Consider the following 15,452-nt stretch of genomic DNA (forward strand, 5'->3'; position numbering starts at 1 on the left):
AAGATTCTTCCTTGGCAGCTGAAAACAGCACAGGCTTCTAAAACAATAAATGCAATTAGAACAAGTGCAAATAAGGTTACTTATAAACCTTTAGAAATTAATGAAACTTAAAAAAAAATTTATACTGAACTATATCAATCAGAATCACAAAATAAGATTGCTGAGATAGATAAATTTTTTTTTATCACAAATAACCCTTCCAAAATTAAATTTGGAAGAACAGAAAGGATTAGATATGCCCTTTACATTAAAAGAGGTTGAAGAAGCTTTAGGATCACTTCAGAGTAATAAATCCCCAGGAGAAGATGGTTTTCCTCCTGAATTTTATAAAAAAATTAAAGATTTATTAATTCCTCCTTTTATGGAATTAATATATCAAGTGGAAAGAATGCATAAACTCCCACAATCTTTTTTAACAGCGATCATAACTGTATTGCCAAAAAAAGATAGAGATCCTTTAAAACCAACATCATATAGGCCTATTTCTTTGTTGAATACAGATTATAACATAATAGCAAAAATTTTATCTAATAGAATATCTAAATATTTACCAAAATTAATACATATGGAACAAACAGGTTTTATTAAAAGCAATCAATGGATAATATAACCTGGTTACTTAGTATAATTCATTTGGCACAAAAAAGAGAGGAAATGAGTGTGGCAGTTGCTTTGGATGCAGGAAAAGCATTTGACAGATTGGAATGGTATTTTTTATTTAAGGTATTGGAAAAATATGGGTCAGGAAAATCTTTTATACAATAGATTAAAACCTTAAATACTAATCCTCAAGCTAAAGTAGTTACAAATGGTCAGATTTCACCACCATTTTGCTTAACGAGGTCAGCTAGCCAAGGCTGCCTATTATCACCTGCTTTATTTGTATTGGCAATAGAACCATTAGCTGAATTAATTAGAACAGATTCAGATATTGGTGGCTTTAGAGTTAGTCAAGAAGAATATAAGATTAATTTATTTGCTGATGATGTTTTGATTTATTTAACAAACCCATTGCAATCTTTGCAAAGACTATCTTTTAGATTGGAAGAATATGGGAAAGTATCAGGGTATAAAGTAAATTGGGATAAAAGTGAAATTTTACCCCTTATCAAAGGAAATTATAATCAATGTCGATTAGTAACTCAATTTCGATGGTCAATAAATGGGATAAAATATTTAGGTATTAGAGTTGATAATGATGTAAAAAAATTATATAAACAAAATTATTTGCCATTATTAAAAAAATAAAAGAGGATCTTGATAAATGGATGATGTTACCAATAATAGGTAGAGTTAATGCTGTAAAAATGAATATATTTCCCAGATTGCAATATTTATTCCAAACTTTACCAATACAATTGCCTCAGAAGTTTTTTCAAGAACTGAATAAATATGTAAGGAAATTTCTTTGGAAAGGAAAGATGTCAAGAATATCATTGGAAAAATTGACATGTAAATTTGATTTAGGAGGGTTACAACTTCGAAATTTTAAGAATTATTATAAAGCAAATCAACTTAGATTTATTGCGTCTTTTTTTGATGAAGAAAAACCGGCATGGATTAGAATAGAATTAGATAAGATAGGAGAAAACATACCAGAAGATTTTATATATAAATGGGAATCCAAATGGATATGGGGAAAAAAAAGAATCTCCTATATTAAGACACTTGATTGATTTATGGAATAAGGTAAATATGGACGAAGAGATAAAGAAATCTTTATTAGCAAAAAGAACTTTAATTCAAAATAGGCTTATTCCTTTCACAATGGATAGTAAACTTTTACATAATTGGTTCCAAAAGGGGATTAAATATATAGGTGATTGTTTTGAAGGAGGTATATTGATGTCGTTTGATCAATTAAAAATAAATATAAAATATCAAACAACACTCTTTTCTGTTATTTTCAATTAAAGGCTTTTAAAGAAAAGCTGGGTCAAACAATGTTGATGCCAAAACCTAGTGAAATAGAAATATTAATTCAAAAAGGAAAAATTAAAAAATTTACACCCTGTATGTACTATTTGATTCAAAAACAGACAATTAAATCAGGAATTCATAAGTCAAGACAAAAATGGGAATCTGATTTGAATATTAAAATTGATGGAAAAAGCTGGTCAAGATTATGTTCTGATAGTATGATAACTACAGTAAATGTTCAACAGTTTAGTACAATATAATTTTTTACATCAATTATATATAACACCACAGAAAATAAATAGATTAAATTCAAATATGTCTGACCAATGTTTTCGATGTAATCAAGAAATTGGTACTTTTTTTCATTCTACTTGGTCTTGTTTTAAAATTCAATCATTTTGGATAAATCTAAGACTTTTATTGGAACAAATTACTGGAGTACAACTCCCACATAGTCCAATATTATTTTTATCAGGAGACATTGAAGGGACAATACCGAAACTTAAATTGAATAAGTATCAGAAAAAATTTATAAAAATTGCTTTGGCAGTAGCCAAAAAAGTTATTGTAGTTACTTGGAAATCTGATTTATATTTAACTATGGATCGTTGGAATAATGAAATATTTAGTTGTATTCCACTTGAAAAAATTACATACAATCTAAGAAATGAATATGATATATTTTTGAAAATTTGGCTCCCATACCTACAAAAGATAGGATTAAATACATGGGTCCTTTGAAGATAAAATTATAAAGTAATTGGGAAAGTAAAAATAAATATTAAAATTATTTTGAACTCCATGGAGCATGTGGGGATCCTCCGATATCCAGGCAATCTTTCTCTTTCTTTTTTTTCTCTTTCTTTAGACAAGGGTTAAGGGGGGAGGGTTAATATTATTTCTCTTTCTTACTATTTTATCATTACATTTATTCTTTGTAATTTTCTAAAAATTTAATAAATAAAAAAAGGATCGCACCCTACAGGACAGACAACTACCAATGTGCAAAATACAAAAAGAAAGAGAGAAAAGAAAATAATAATAAAGCAATAAATACTGAGAACATGAGATAATGAGTGGTGTGAGTTCTTCTGAAATCAATAACCATTTCCTATGTCTTGTTGACATTGATGAAAAGTTCAAGTTCAGTTTATTGTCAGCTGGACACCTCAATACTGCCAAATGGCACCAAGCCTTGAGCTCTTCCACCTGCTCTCTAAGTCATCTCATTATTGTGGTGATGAATACCACCACTGTTGAGTCATTGGCTAACCTTACGATGTGATTGTTCGGGTGTTTGGCCGTGCAGTCGTGTGAGCAGAGTGGACAGCAATGGGCTCAGCACACAGTCTTGGGGGTGGGGGGTGGGTGTCGGCTTTGTAGAAGATGATGGGGAGGATCCTGGCTATATGAGTTCTGTTAGTTGGGAAGTTCAACACCCAGTTGCACAGTTCTGTATCTAGAGTAAATAGTAGAAATTTGTTCACCAAAGTCTTTGAATAATGGCGTTGAATGCCAAACTGAAATCCAGGAAAAGCATTCTGACGTAAGTGATACACAACATATTGAATCAGCCGATGTCTCTAACTGGAAAGAACTCATTTTATCAAATCAGTGGTAGTTAACATTTTGCAAAATTGTTAGTACTTTAATTCCATTACAACCCTTCATACTGTGCAAATGATGGTCTCAACTTTGCCTTACTAACTACATTTCTTTCAGTTAGTTTAAGTTAATCCATACAGTTTTTACGATTTTCCTGGTAAGTATTGCATTTTCAACATTTGGACAATTGCGTTCTTTCATATAGTGCAGATGCAAAATTACTATATTCCTCCAGCCCCCGTGCTGATATATTATGATATTTATAAAGTGAAAAACAAATGAAATATGGGGATGACTGTTAGAAAGAATGGAATTGTAATAAATGATCAAAACAATATGTAACACGGGGGATGTCATGTGATGACGTAGGATCGAGATGTGGAAATCCAGCTCTCCCGTAAAAAAAAAAAACTAATTAATGTTTGTGAAGAAAAGTTAGTAAATATTTTCTAAAAACTATGTCTAAACTACTCAGGATTTTCCTTAGATATGCCTCCTAAACAGATGCAGAAGAAAACTACTACTTTGAAGACAGTGCAAGCTGGTCCGGCCACCATGAAGAAGTCTCAGACTCAAGTGCATCTTACCTCCGGCGATACAGAACAGGAATCGGCTGCAACATCAACAGTCTCCAAGAAGGAACAACAGGAACTGCGCGTGTGCGAAGTAAGGGGCATGCGCAAACACGAGCAATTGGAACTACAAATCCCAGCTACAATTGGAAGTGGAAGTGAAAATGAATCCGAGGTGGATTCAGATTCTCTGGAACATACAGATGAAGATGAGGAGGCAAAAGAAGAACAACAGGAAGAGGTTGGAGGTGGAAGATCTTCTGGAGGCATAAGAAAAGCTTTGGTGCAAATAATACATGAGTTAAAAGAATTAAAAACCTTAAAAATAATAAAAGAAGATACTAAAAATATGAAGACTATGTTTGATAAAATGGTGAAAAAACAGGAGAAAATGGACAAGAAAGTTAAAAAGTTGGAAGAAATAACGGGAGACACTATTGATAGAGTGAATAAAATGGAAGATAATATTCTTGCCTGGACATCAGAAAGAAAATGACTGTTGGGAAAAATAAACGTGCTTGAAAATTTTAGTAGATGAAATAATATTAAAATTGTTGGTCTTAAAGAAGGGATTGAGGGAGAGGATCCAATAAAATTTTTTCAAAAATGGATCCCGGAAAATTTGGAATTGGAAGAGGGAATCCAATTGATTGAAATCAAAAGGGCCCACAGAGCCTTAAGACCAAAACCTCAACCTGATCAAAACCCACTACCAATCTTGATAAAATGCTTAAGATATCAAGATAAAGAAAAGATCCTGAAGGCGGCTGCCCAATGTGCCAGAAAGAGAAATGAGCCATTGATGATAGAAGGGAAAGCAGTTCTTTTCTATCCTGATATAAGTTATGACCTTTTGAAGAGAAAGAAGGAATCTAATCCAGCAAAAAAAGTTTATGGGAAAAGGGTTATAAATTTATATTGCGCCACCTGGCAACACTGATAACTTTTTTGGATGATGGAAAAAGAAGATTTTTTTACTGATCATCGGGATGCAGAGGAGTTTGCACAAGAACTCCCAAATATTTGCACAGTAAAGATTTAAAAGTGAAACAGATTAAAGATGAAGACAGGGACAGTGAAGTGAGTTGATGGAGATTAAGGACAGAAGAATATTTAAATATACTTTTAATTATATGATATGGGGAGAAAGGTAAAAAATTGAGAAATATTAATTGAGAGTAGTGATATTTTTTCTTACATATACTTTTTTCATGCTATGGGGGAGCTGGGGGAACATTGGATCGATCGCTACGGGATTCACGTGTGTAATCATGGCGTTTGCCATGGCCTGCACAATGGAGGGGGGGTAATGTGTTTTTTTTCATTCACAACATTAGCAGGGGGTTTTTTGTAGTTTTTTTCTTTATAATCTATTTTTCTTTTATCTTTCTTTCTTTGCCTGGATGATCGGAGGGGAGACACATAGCAACATGGAGAATTTTAAAATAATTCCCCAAGGTACTATGAGAGTTGAAATATTATGTATTATTATAGATTGGAGTAACCCCTTTAAAAATAATGACTAATTTAATGAATTTTTAAAGTTTTAATGTTAATGGGCTTAATGAACTGGTGAAAAGAAAAAGAATTTTAACATACATTAAGAAAATGAAAATAGATATAGCTTTTATACAAGAAACACATTTAACAGAGATAGAACATCAGAAATTAAAGAGAAATTAGGTCGGAAATGTTATTGCAGCTTCATTTAATTCAAAAGCGAGGGGAGTTGCAATTTTGCTTAACAAAACTTTACCAATTAAAATACAAAATGTACTAATTGATTCTGCTGGAAGATATGTAATTATACATTGTCAAATCTTTTCAGAACTATGGACTCTTATGAATATTTATGCACCAAATGAAAATGATGTAAAATTTATACAATGGGCTTTTTTGAATTTGGCTGATGCACACGATAAAATATCAATAGGTGGAGACTTTAACTTTTGTCTAGACCCAGTTCTAGATAGGTCAACAAAGGTTGTTACAAAACATAAAGTAGCAAAATTAACTTTATCATTGATGAAAGATTTAAATTTGATTGATATATGGAGAAGAATTAACCCAAGTGAAAGAGATTATTCATCTTATTCAAATAGACATAAAACTTATTCAAGGATAGATTTTTTCCTACTATCAGCGAATATTCAAGACAGAGTGAAAAATATGGAAGATAAAGCAGTAATATTGTCAGATCATTCACCAATGATAATGATGGATAAGGAGGAATCAATTTACAGATGGAGATTTAATTCAATATTATTAAAACGTCAAGATTTTTGTGATTTTATGAAAAAACATTTTTTTTTAGATACAAACTCACATTCAGTTGATGATAAATTTATATTATGGAAAGCGATGAAGGCATATTTGAGAGGCCAGATAATAAGTTATACTTCTAAAATTAAGAAGGAATATATGGTAGAAATAGATCAATTGGAAAAAGAGATTACAAAATTAGAAAAAGAATCTCAAAGATATATGACAGAAGAAAAACAAAGACAACTTGTTAATAAGAAGCTACAATATAATACACTTCAGACATACCGAACAGAAAAAGCAATTATGAGAACTAAACAGAAATATTATGAACTAGGTGAAAGATCTAACAAGATTCTTGCTTGGCAGTTTAAAAACAGACCAGGCTTCCAAAACCATAACTGCAATTAGAATAAGTGTAAATAAAATTACTTATAAACCTTTAGAAATCAATGAAACTTTAAAAATTTTTTTATACTGAACTGTATCAATCAGAATCACAAAATGATATTGTTGAGATAGAAAGGTTTTTTTTTATCACAAATAACTCTCCCAAAATTGAATTCGGAAGAACAGAAGGGATTAGATGTGCCTTTTACATTAAAAGAGGTCGAAGAAGCTCTAGGATCACTTCAGAGTAACAAATCTCTTGGAGAAGATGGTTTTCTGCCTGAATTTTACGAAAAGTTTAAAGATTTATTAACTCCTCCTTTTATGGAGCTAATACACCAAGCGGAAAGAACGCATAAACTTCCAGAATCTTTTTCGATGGCTATTTTAATAGTATTGCCAAAAAAAGACAGTGATCTTTTAAAGCCAACATCATATAGACCTATTTCTTTGTTGAACACGGACTATAAAATAATAGCAAAGATTTTATCTAATAGATTATCTAAATACTTACCAAAATTAATAACACATGGACCAAGCAGGATTTATTAAAAATAGACAATCGGCAGATAATGTAAATCGGTTACTTAGCATAATTCATTTGGCACAAAAGAGGGAAGAAATGAGTGTGGCAGTTGCTTTGGCTGCAGAAAAAGTATTTGATAGATTGGAATGGGATTTTTTATTTAAGGTATTGGAAAAATATGGATTAAGAGTATCTTTTATAAAAAGGATTAAAACCTTAAATACTAGCCCCAAAGCTAAAGTGGTGACAAATGGCCAAATTTCAACATCATTTCAGTTAACAAGGTCAACTAGACAAGGTTGTCCATTATCACCTGCTTTATTTGTGTTGGCGATAGAACCATTAGCTGAATTAATTAGAACTGACTCAGATATTATAGGTTTCAGAGTTAATCAGGAGGAATATAAGATTAACTTATTTGCTGATGATGTTCTGATTTATCTAACTAACCCATTGCATTTGTTGCGTAAATTATCTTCTAGATTGGAAGAATATGGGAAAATATCAGAGTACAAAATAAATTGGGATAAAAGTGAAATTCTACCCCTTACTAAAGGAGATTATAGTCAATGTCGATTAGTAACTCAATTTAGATAGCCGATAAATGGTATAAAATATTTAGGTATAAGAGTTGATAATGATATAAAGAATTTATATAAACTGAATTATTTGCCATTATTGAAAAAAATTCAAGAGGATCTTGACAAATGCATGATGTTACCAATAACATTAGTAGGTAGAGTCAATGCTGTAAAAATGACTATATTCCCTAGATTACAATATTTATTCCAAACACTACCAATACAATTAAAATTTAATAAAAGTATAAAAAAACCCAATATGTAACACTTACCCAACAGGCTGGTATATGTCTCGGGGAAAAGGAGATCCAGCCACTCACCAACCCCACCTCCCATACACGCAGGTGCTGTGAGAGTCAAGTTTATGCCATGCACACACACACAATATCAAACTCACACCAGATACAGTTATGGAATACACTTTAGTTTTAGATTTTACTAAAACTAAAAGAGTACTATGCAATACAGTATATATGAAGGAAAAGAAAATAAAGTAAAAGGCGCCAACTTACCAAAGTTCAGTCAGTTTAGTGCACGTCGTTGGAGCTCAACCATCGAACCATTTGACCCCTCGTCACTTTCCTCCGACCTTCATGTCCTTGCACCTGGTGGTTGACCGAGCAGTGCAGCGCACGTCCACTTTCCTTGGCATCTTCTTCCCGACTCCCCTGAAAAGACTGCGAAAACCACCAAGCTCCCAGCCTCACAAGAAAATAACATTCCCCATTGGTTAACAAATGAATACAATCCCGATATCAGCAAGTCTAAAGCTAAATTGTGTACAGTTTTGGTCTCCAGGGTTAAGGAAGGACATCCTGGCTGTAGAGGAAGTGCAGCATAGATTCACGAGGTTAATTCCTGGGATGTCTGGACTGTCTTACGCAGAGAGGTTAGAGAGACTGGGCTTGTACACGCTGGAATTAAGGAGATTGAGAGGGGATCTGATTGAAACATAAAAGATTATTAAGGGATTGGACAAGATAGAGGCAGGAAATATGTTCCAGATGCTGGGAGAGTCCAGTACCAGAGGGCATGGTTTGAGAATATGGGGTAGGTGATTTAGGACAGAGTTAAGGAAAAACTTCTTCTCCCAGAGAGCTGTGGGGGTCTGGAATGCACTGCCTTGGAGGCCAATTCTCTGGATGCTTTCAAGAAGGAGCTAGATAGGTATCTTATGGATAGGGGAATGAAGGGATATGGAGACATGGCAGGAACCGGGTATTGATAGTAGATGATCAGCCATGATCTGAAAATGGCAGTGTATGCTTGAAGGGCCGAATGGTCTACTTCTGCACCTATTGTTTATTGTCTATAAACCACTGCGAGAGAAAACACTTATCATACAAAGAAGCATTCCTATTCTTAACAAAACAAAGAAGCCATTTTAATTAAGATACACAGTACATTGTACAAATAGATATAGATATATAAAGAAAAATTATCAAGCTGCATAACTTCTGATCTTGACATTCAAGCCAATGGAGATGATTAGTGATTGAATGCGGAGCTTTTCCTTTATAATTAAGGTTCAACATTGATTAGATTAAATCTCATGGAAAGTATGTAATATTCAACCAATTGCAAATAAATAAATGCAACATTTGCCCTTACTGTTCCATTAACTAACCATGTTTCAATGTTTGCACTACAGTATGTATAATTGCACAATGGATCAGGGGCTGTTGAATAACATTGAAGGTCAAATGATTTGGGTCACAAAATAAATAGACATAAAGCACAGATGCTCACAGGTACGTGTTTTAGCAATGCCAGCTAGAATGCAGTTCCAGGGGAGGCTGCTCAGCGCGTGCTGCCTTTTTTCATAACAGTGAAAACACCTTCTGTTAGCGAAAACAGGTAACTAATGTAGGTCTTTCGTAACAGCGAGTTGATGTAAAGCGAATGTTCGAAAAATGTGGGACACCTGTATATAGAGTAAGTTAGAAGGTCTGTTGCACAGTTGGAAATAGACTGTTATGACATGGGCATCACTGAGAAGTGGCTGAAAGAAGATCATAGTTGGAAGCTTAACCACCAGAGGGATACAGGTTGTTTTGAAATGACAGGCGGGTAGGCAGAGGGGTGGGGTGGCTCTGTTGGTTAAAAAAAAAAAGAAATCAAATTCTTAGTAAGAGGTGACATAGGATTAGAAGTTGTATAATCCTTGTGGGTGGAGGGTAATAAGATCCTCATGGGAGTTATATACAGGCCCCCAAAACAGTAGCCAGGATGTCAGATACAAATTACAGCGGGAGATAGAAAAGGCATGTAATGAGGGCAATGTTCTGATAGTCATAGGGATGTCAGGTTGGTGCTTAATCCGAAAAGAGTGAATTTATAGAGTGTCCACAAGATGGCTTTTTAGAGCAGCATGTAGTTGAGCCCACTAAGGGAAAGACAATTCTGGATTGGGTGTTGTGTAATGAACCAGATTTAATGAGGGAACTTGAGGTAAAGGAACCCTTAGAAGACAGTGATCATAATATAATAGAATTCACCCTGCAATTTAAGAAGGGGAAGCTAAAGTAAAATGTATCAGTATTATAGTGGAGTAAAAGGTATTACAGCAGCATGAGAGAGAAGCTGGCCAAAGTTACTGGGAAAGAGACTCTAGCAGGGCTGATAGCTGACCAGGAAAAGGAGAGAAAAGATGATAAGCTAACCAATAATATAAAAGAAGATACTGAAGTTTTTCAGATATATAAAGGGTAAGAGAGAGGTGAGATTGGATTTTGGACTGCTGGAAAATGATGTTGGAGAGGTAGTAATTGGGGTGGGGGAAGAAACGGGGGATGTCTTTGTCTGTCTTCACTGCAGAAGGCACTACCTGTATACTGACATTTGAGACTGGAGGCAGAAGTAAGTGTAGTTGCTATTACTAAGGAGAAGGTGCTTGGGAAGTCGTAGGGTCCGAATATAGATAAGTCACCTGGTCTGAGTGGTCTACATGCCATGGCTCTGAAAGAGGTAGCTAAAGAGATTATGGAGGCAGGGTAATGATCTTTCAAAAACCACTAGATTCTGGAATGGTTCCTGAGTACAGAAAAATTACAAATATCTCTCCATTGTTTAAGAAGGGAGGGAGGCAGAAGAAAGGAAATTATAGGCCAATTAGCCTGACTTCAATAGTTGGGTAGATTTTGGAGTCCATTGTTCAGGATGAAGTTTCAGGCTACTTGAGGCACATGGTAAAATAGGCCAGAATTGACAAATCCGTTGGAAGTCTTTTAGGAAATAACAGGCAGGATAGACAAAGAGTTAGTTGGATGTTGTTAACTTGGATTTTCAGAAGGCTTTGACAAGATGCCGCACATGAAACTGCTTCAAAGTTCAAAGTAAATTTATTACTAAAGTACATATATGTCACGATATACAACCCTGAGATTAATTTTTTTGTGGGCATACTCAATAAATTCATATTGGCATAATTACCATAGCATTAATGAAAGCTTGCACCAACTTGGGCATTCAACCAGTATGTAAAAGACAACAAGCTGCAGATACAAGAAGAAAGAATAATGATTGTAAATAAGCAATGGGATGAAGAGTCTTTGAAAGTGAGTCCATAGTTTGTGGGATCATTTCAGTGATGGGGCAAGTGAAGTTACGTGATGGTTGAAGGATATTAACTGTTCTTGAACGTGGTGGTGTGAGTCGTGTGGCTCCTGAACCACCTTCCTGATGGCACTAGCGAGAAGAGAATATGCTCTAGGTGGTGGGGGTCCCTGAAGATGAATGCTGCTTTCCTGCAACAACATTTTATGTAGATGTGCTCAAGGTGGGAGAAGACTTTACCTGTGATGGATTGGGCCATATCCACTATCTTTAGAGAGGTTTTCTGTTCAAGGGCATTGGTGTTTCCATACCAGGCTATGTGGTGCTGAGGAATTATATGCAGAACTAAAAGGGCTAAAACCTAACTTGATTTATTGGCAGCTTGACGAGTTGTGCTGTGAGAATAATGTATGAACAAAGAAGTGTTTGTTGCATGAAAAAGCTGCTGTGTCCCCTTATCAGAATATGTATGTGATAACAAATTGTTTGACAGCAGCCCCAGACAGTACTCGGGTGCTCACTTGATTTGCAGATTTTCCCAAGCTATGTGAGTGGGGTTCTGTAGTTCAACTGAGTGATGCAAGCTTGCTAAGAAACAGTATGTAATTTTAAATAAACTGTGTTTGACAATTATTCCCTGAGTCTGAACCTAAAGTCCTCTGATAGTGAGGCAGTACAACAGTGCACCCAGTCAATGTACTCCCCACTACATATCTATAGAAGTTTGTCAAAGTTTTCAGATGTCATGCCAAATCTTAGCAAATTCCTAAGGAAGTAGAGGTGCTGCCATGCTTTCTTTGTAATTGCACTTATGTGTTGGGCCCAAGACAGGTCCTCCGAAATAATAACTTTGTGAAATTTAAGGTTGTTGAACCTCTCCGTCTCTGATTTCCTCATACTTCTCTTTCCTGTAATACCATGAGCTCATACATTGCTTAGCAGGAATTACTGGAAAGATACCTGTAGAAGATTGGCTGACTGGCAGGAGGCAGAGTGGGAATAAAGGGGGCATTTACTGGTTGGCTGCCAGTGACTAGTGGTGTTTGGTAGAGGTCGGTGTTGAGACCATTTCCTTTTATATGTTAGCGATTTGGATGGCAGTATTGATAGCTTTATGCCCGTGTTTGCAGACAGTAGAAGATAGGTGGAGGGGCAGGTAGTGTTGAGGAAGCAGGGAGTCTGCAGAAGGACTTGGACAGTATGGAGAATGGGCAAAGAAGTGGCAGATGGAGTATAGTACTGGGAATTATACAGTCATGCACTTTGGTAGAAGGAATAAAAGCATAGACTATTTTCTAAATGGAGAAAATTCCAAAATCAGAGATGCAAAAGAACTTTTTGTGCACGATGGACTTGGAGTATTGTGAGCAGTTTTGGGCCTCTTATCAAAGAAATGATATTGAAGAGTGTTTGATGGCTCTGTTCTGTACGTGCTGGAGTTTAGAAGAATGGAGGGGGGGGGGGGTTCTCATTGAAACCCATCAAATATTGAAAGGCCTTGACAGAGTGGATGTGGAAAGGATGCTTTATATAGTGGGTAAGTCTATGACCAGAGGTCACAGCCTCAGAATAGAGGGATGTCCATTTAGAACAGTGATGAGGAATTTCTTTAGCCAGAAGGTAGTGAATCTGAAGATCTCATTGACATAACTTTAAGCTATTTTGGATAAATTCTCTGTATAGAAGGGTAAGGTTTACTTTAGTGAAAATCAAATTCAACACAATGGAAAAGTACGGTTAACCATACATTAGTATTACATTATACTTGTTGCATTCTATGGTAATGGGGCATGCAGAATGATTAAAATTGTTTCACTGGTGTTTTCATCATTACTGTTTCATATTGCATAATAAAAAAAAGGTTGGAGCTTCTATCTGCTTTGTACCCTAAAAAAATTAACTTTTTAAATAACATTCTAAGAGCACTTTTGTCAAAGGTTGTGATGGCATTGATTGGCCAGGTAATTGATAATGAAGCTCAGAGGTAAACAATATACCCCCATCATACACATAGAAATATGTCCTTGTGGGAAAATGACTTCTTTGCCCTTTGCCCAAGATGTTTGGCCTTCTGCCAGTTTGAGGCAGAAGTTTCTCTTGTGGTTAAACCATAATTGATACCAAGACCACTGACCACTGCTACTCAAGGTAATAGGTCCTTCCCAATAATGCTGTTTTTGTTTCCTGTTGTTCAGCAACAGCAATAACAGAAATTATGAATGTTTGCCCCTTCTCTGTGAAGAGCATAGGAAGAGATTTTGAATTGCAAATGTCAAATTTCTCAATCTTCTCTTTCCCATTTCTTAGAGGTTGCTATAATTGCAAAACTGCCATTGAAGTCTATATTGTTACATCTGTTAATTGTCTCTGTTTCTCTGCCAGGTATGTGTGCACCACTATAGATGTTGTAGTAATGGTCATTTTATGAAGCCACAATATCCTATATTTAACAAGTCATCTATTCGAGCCTGCGTACAGTCAAGATATTTAAGAACCTCTGCTGGTAACTGTAATGCTTACTAGTTTCTCTCTGAACTCATAATTTAGCATGATTAGTTGTGTCAACTGTTGACTTACCTTTTTACTTACTTTTGCAGCTGTTAATGGTCAAGTTGTTCAGTTTAAACTTTCTGACATTGGGGAAGGGATTACAGAAGTTAATGTGAAGGAATGGTAAGTTGATTCCAGATGATGATTTTGTGTTCCAGAATTGCTATGGGCCCAATCAACAAATCTTTTGTTCATAAAATTGATTTATTGGTTAATTTTTGACTAGGATGTATTTTACAATGCAAGAGTGTACCTCTTCATTGTCTTGTGTTTTATATAACAAAATTGCTAAGAGTACAACTTAATATAGACCATGTAATCTGGTGAATAATTTTTGTTTCAAAGACTATTGCATTTGAATTGTGCCTCATCATTTCCTTCAAACATTGTTACAGCCCAATGTACGAATGAGGTATCTGCACATAACAAAATCTCACAAATAGAAATGGGATGTATGGCTGGCTGCCCTGTGTTAAAGACAAACTTGTACAGGTGTCCCCCGTTTTTCGAACATTTGCTTTACGTCAACTCGTTATTACGAAAGACCTACATTAGTTACCTGTTTTCGTTAACAGAAGGTGTTTTCACTGTTACGAAAAAAGGCAGCACGCGCCAAGCAGCCAAGTTCCTCCCCCGGAACTGCATTCTAGTTGGCATTGCTTAAACACGTGCCTGTGAGCATCTGTGCTTTATGTCAATTTACTTTGTGCATCCGTTAGCAAGATGAGTTCTAAGGTGTCGAAAAAGCCTAAAAGAGTGCGTAAAGGTGTTACACAGTGTAAAACTAGACATAATTAAGTGTTTCGATCGTGTTGAACAAAGTAAGGACATAGTGAGTTTGGCTAAGGGTTTGTGGAAGTTGATGAAGATGATGTTGAAGAGGTTTTGGCATCCCATGACCAAGAACTGAGAGATAAAGAGCTGATGAAGAGGAAAGGATAACATTTGAAGCCGAACGCAGTAGCGAGCAGCCAGAAAGTGAAGACGTCCAGGAACTGAACGGGAAGCAATTGCGTGAGATTTTCGCTGCAATGATTGCAGAAAAGTATTCCTACATTATTTAGGCTGTGTATTTATCAGATCATTCCTGCTTTTACTGTATGTTACTGTTATTTTAGGTGTTATGTGTTATTTGGCATGATTTGGTAGGTTAATTTTTGGGTTTGAGAACGCTCACAAATTTTTCCTATATAAATAAATGGCAATTGCTTCTTCACTGTACGACATTCCGGCTTACGAACTGTTTCATAGGAACGCTCTACCTTCGAGTAATACAGGGAAACCTGTATTTTAGATAGCTTCTTTCATGTCTGAAGGTTGAATGAACTAATGTATCTCACAAATCATTGGGATGCTTTTCACATGCAGACACTGTAATGTTTTCAAGTTGAAGAAAATATTGGATCAACTATTCAATATAGTAACATATAATTAACATCTCAGTTTACTATATATGGTAAAAGCTATTACCTCATGAAATACATTAATATA

At 35.2% G+C, this 15,452-nt stretch overlaps 1 protein-coding gene across 3 annotated transcripts in view; it reads left to right on the forward strand.

The window, feature by feature from the left end:
- Positions 1 to 15,452, forward strand: part of dbt (dihydrolipoamide branched chain transacylase E2) — a 47,948-nt gene that overhangs the window by 5,297 nt on the left and 27,199 nt on the right. For 2 of the 3 annotated variants that reach the window (XR_009514801.1, XM_059984638.1), the window contains exons 2-3: positions 13,794 to 13,914; positions 14,009 to 14,084. Coding sequence is in view for 2 of the 3 variants with exons in the window: in XM_059984638.1 (XP_059840621.1) it covers positions 13,794 to 13,914; positions 14,009 to 14,084 (197 nt within the window). In the remaining variant the exon portion in view is untranslated. Of the gene's footprint in view, positions 1 to 5,510; positions 5,556 to 13,793; positions 13,915 to 14,008; positions 14,085 to 15,452 lie in introns of all 3 variants that reach the window. The other variant, XM_059984639.1, reaches the window with a different exon arrangement.

This window comes from Hypanus sabinus, chromosome 11 (assembly GCF_030144855.1).
Source record: "Hypanus sabinus isolate sHypSab1 chromosome 11, sHypSab1.hap1, whole genome shotgun sequence".
In the NCBI taxonomy this organism is placed as follows: Eukaryota; Metazoa; Chordata; class Chondrichthyes; order Myliobatiformes; family Dasyatidae; genus Hypanus; species Hypanus sabinus.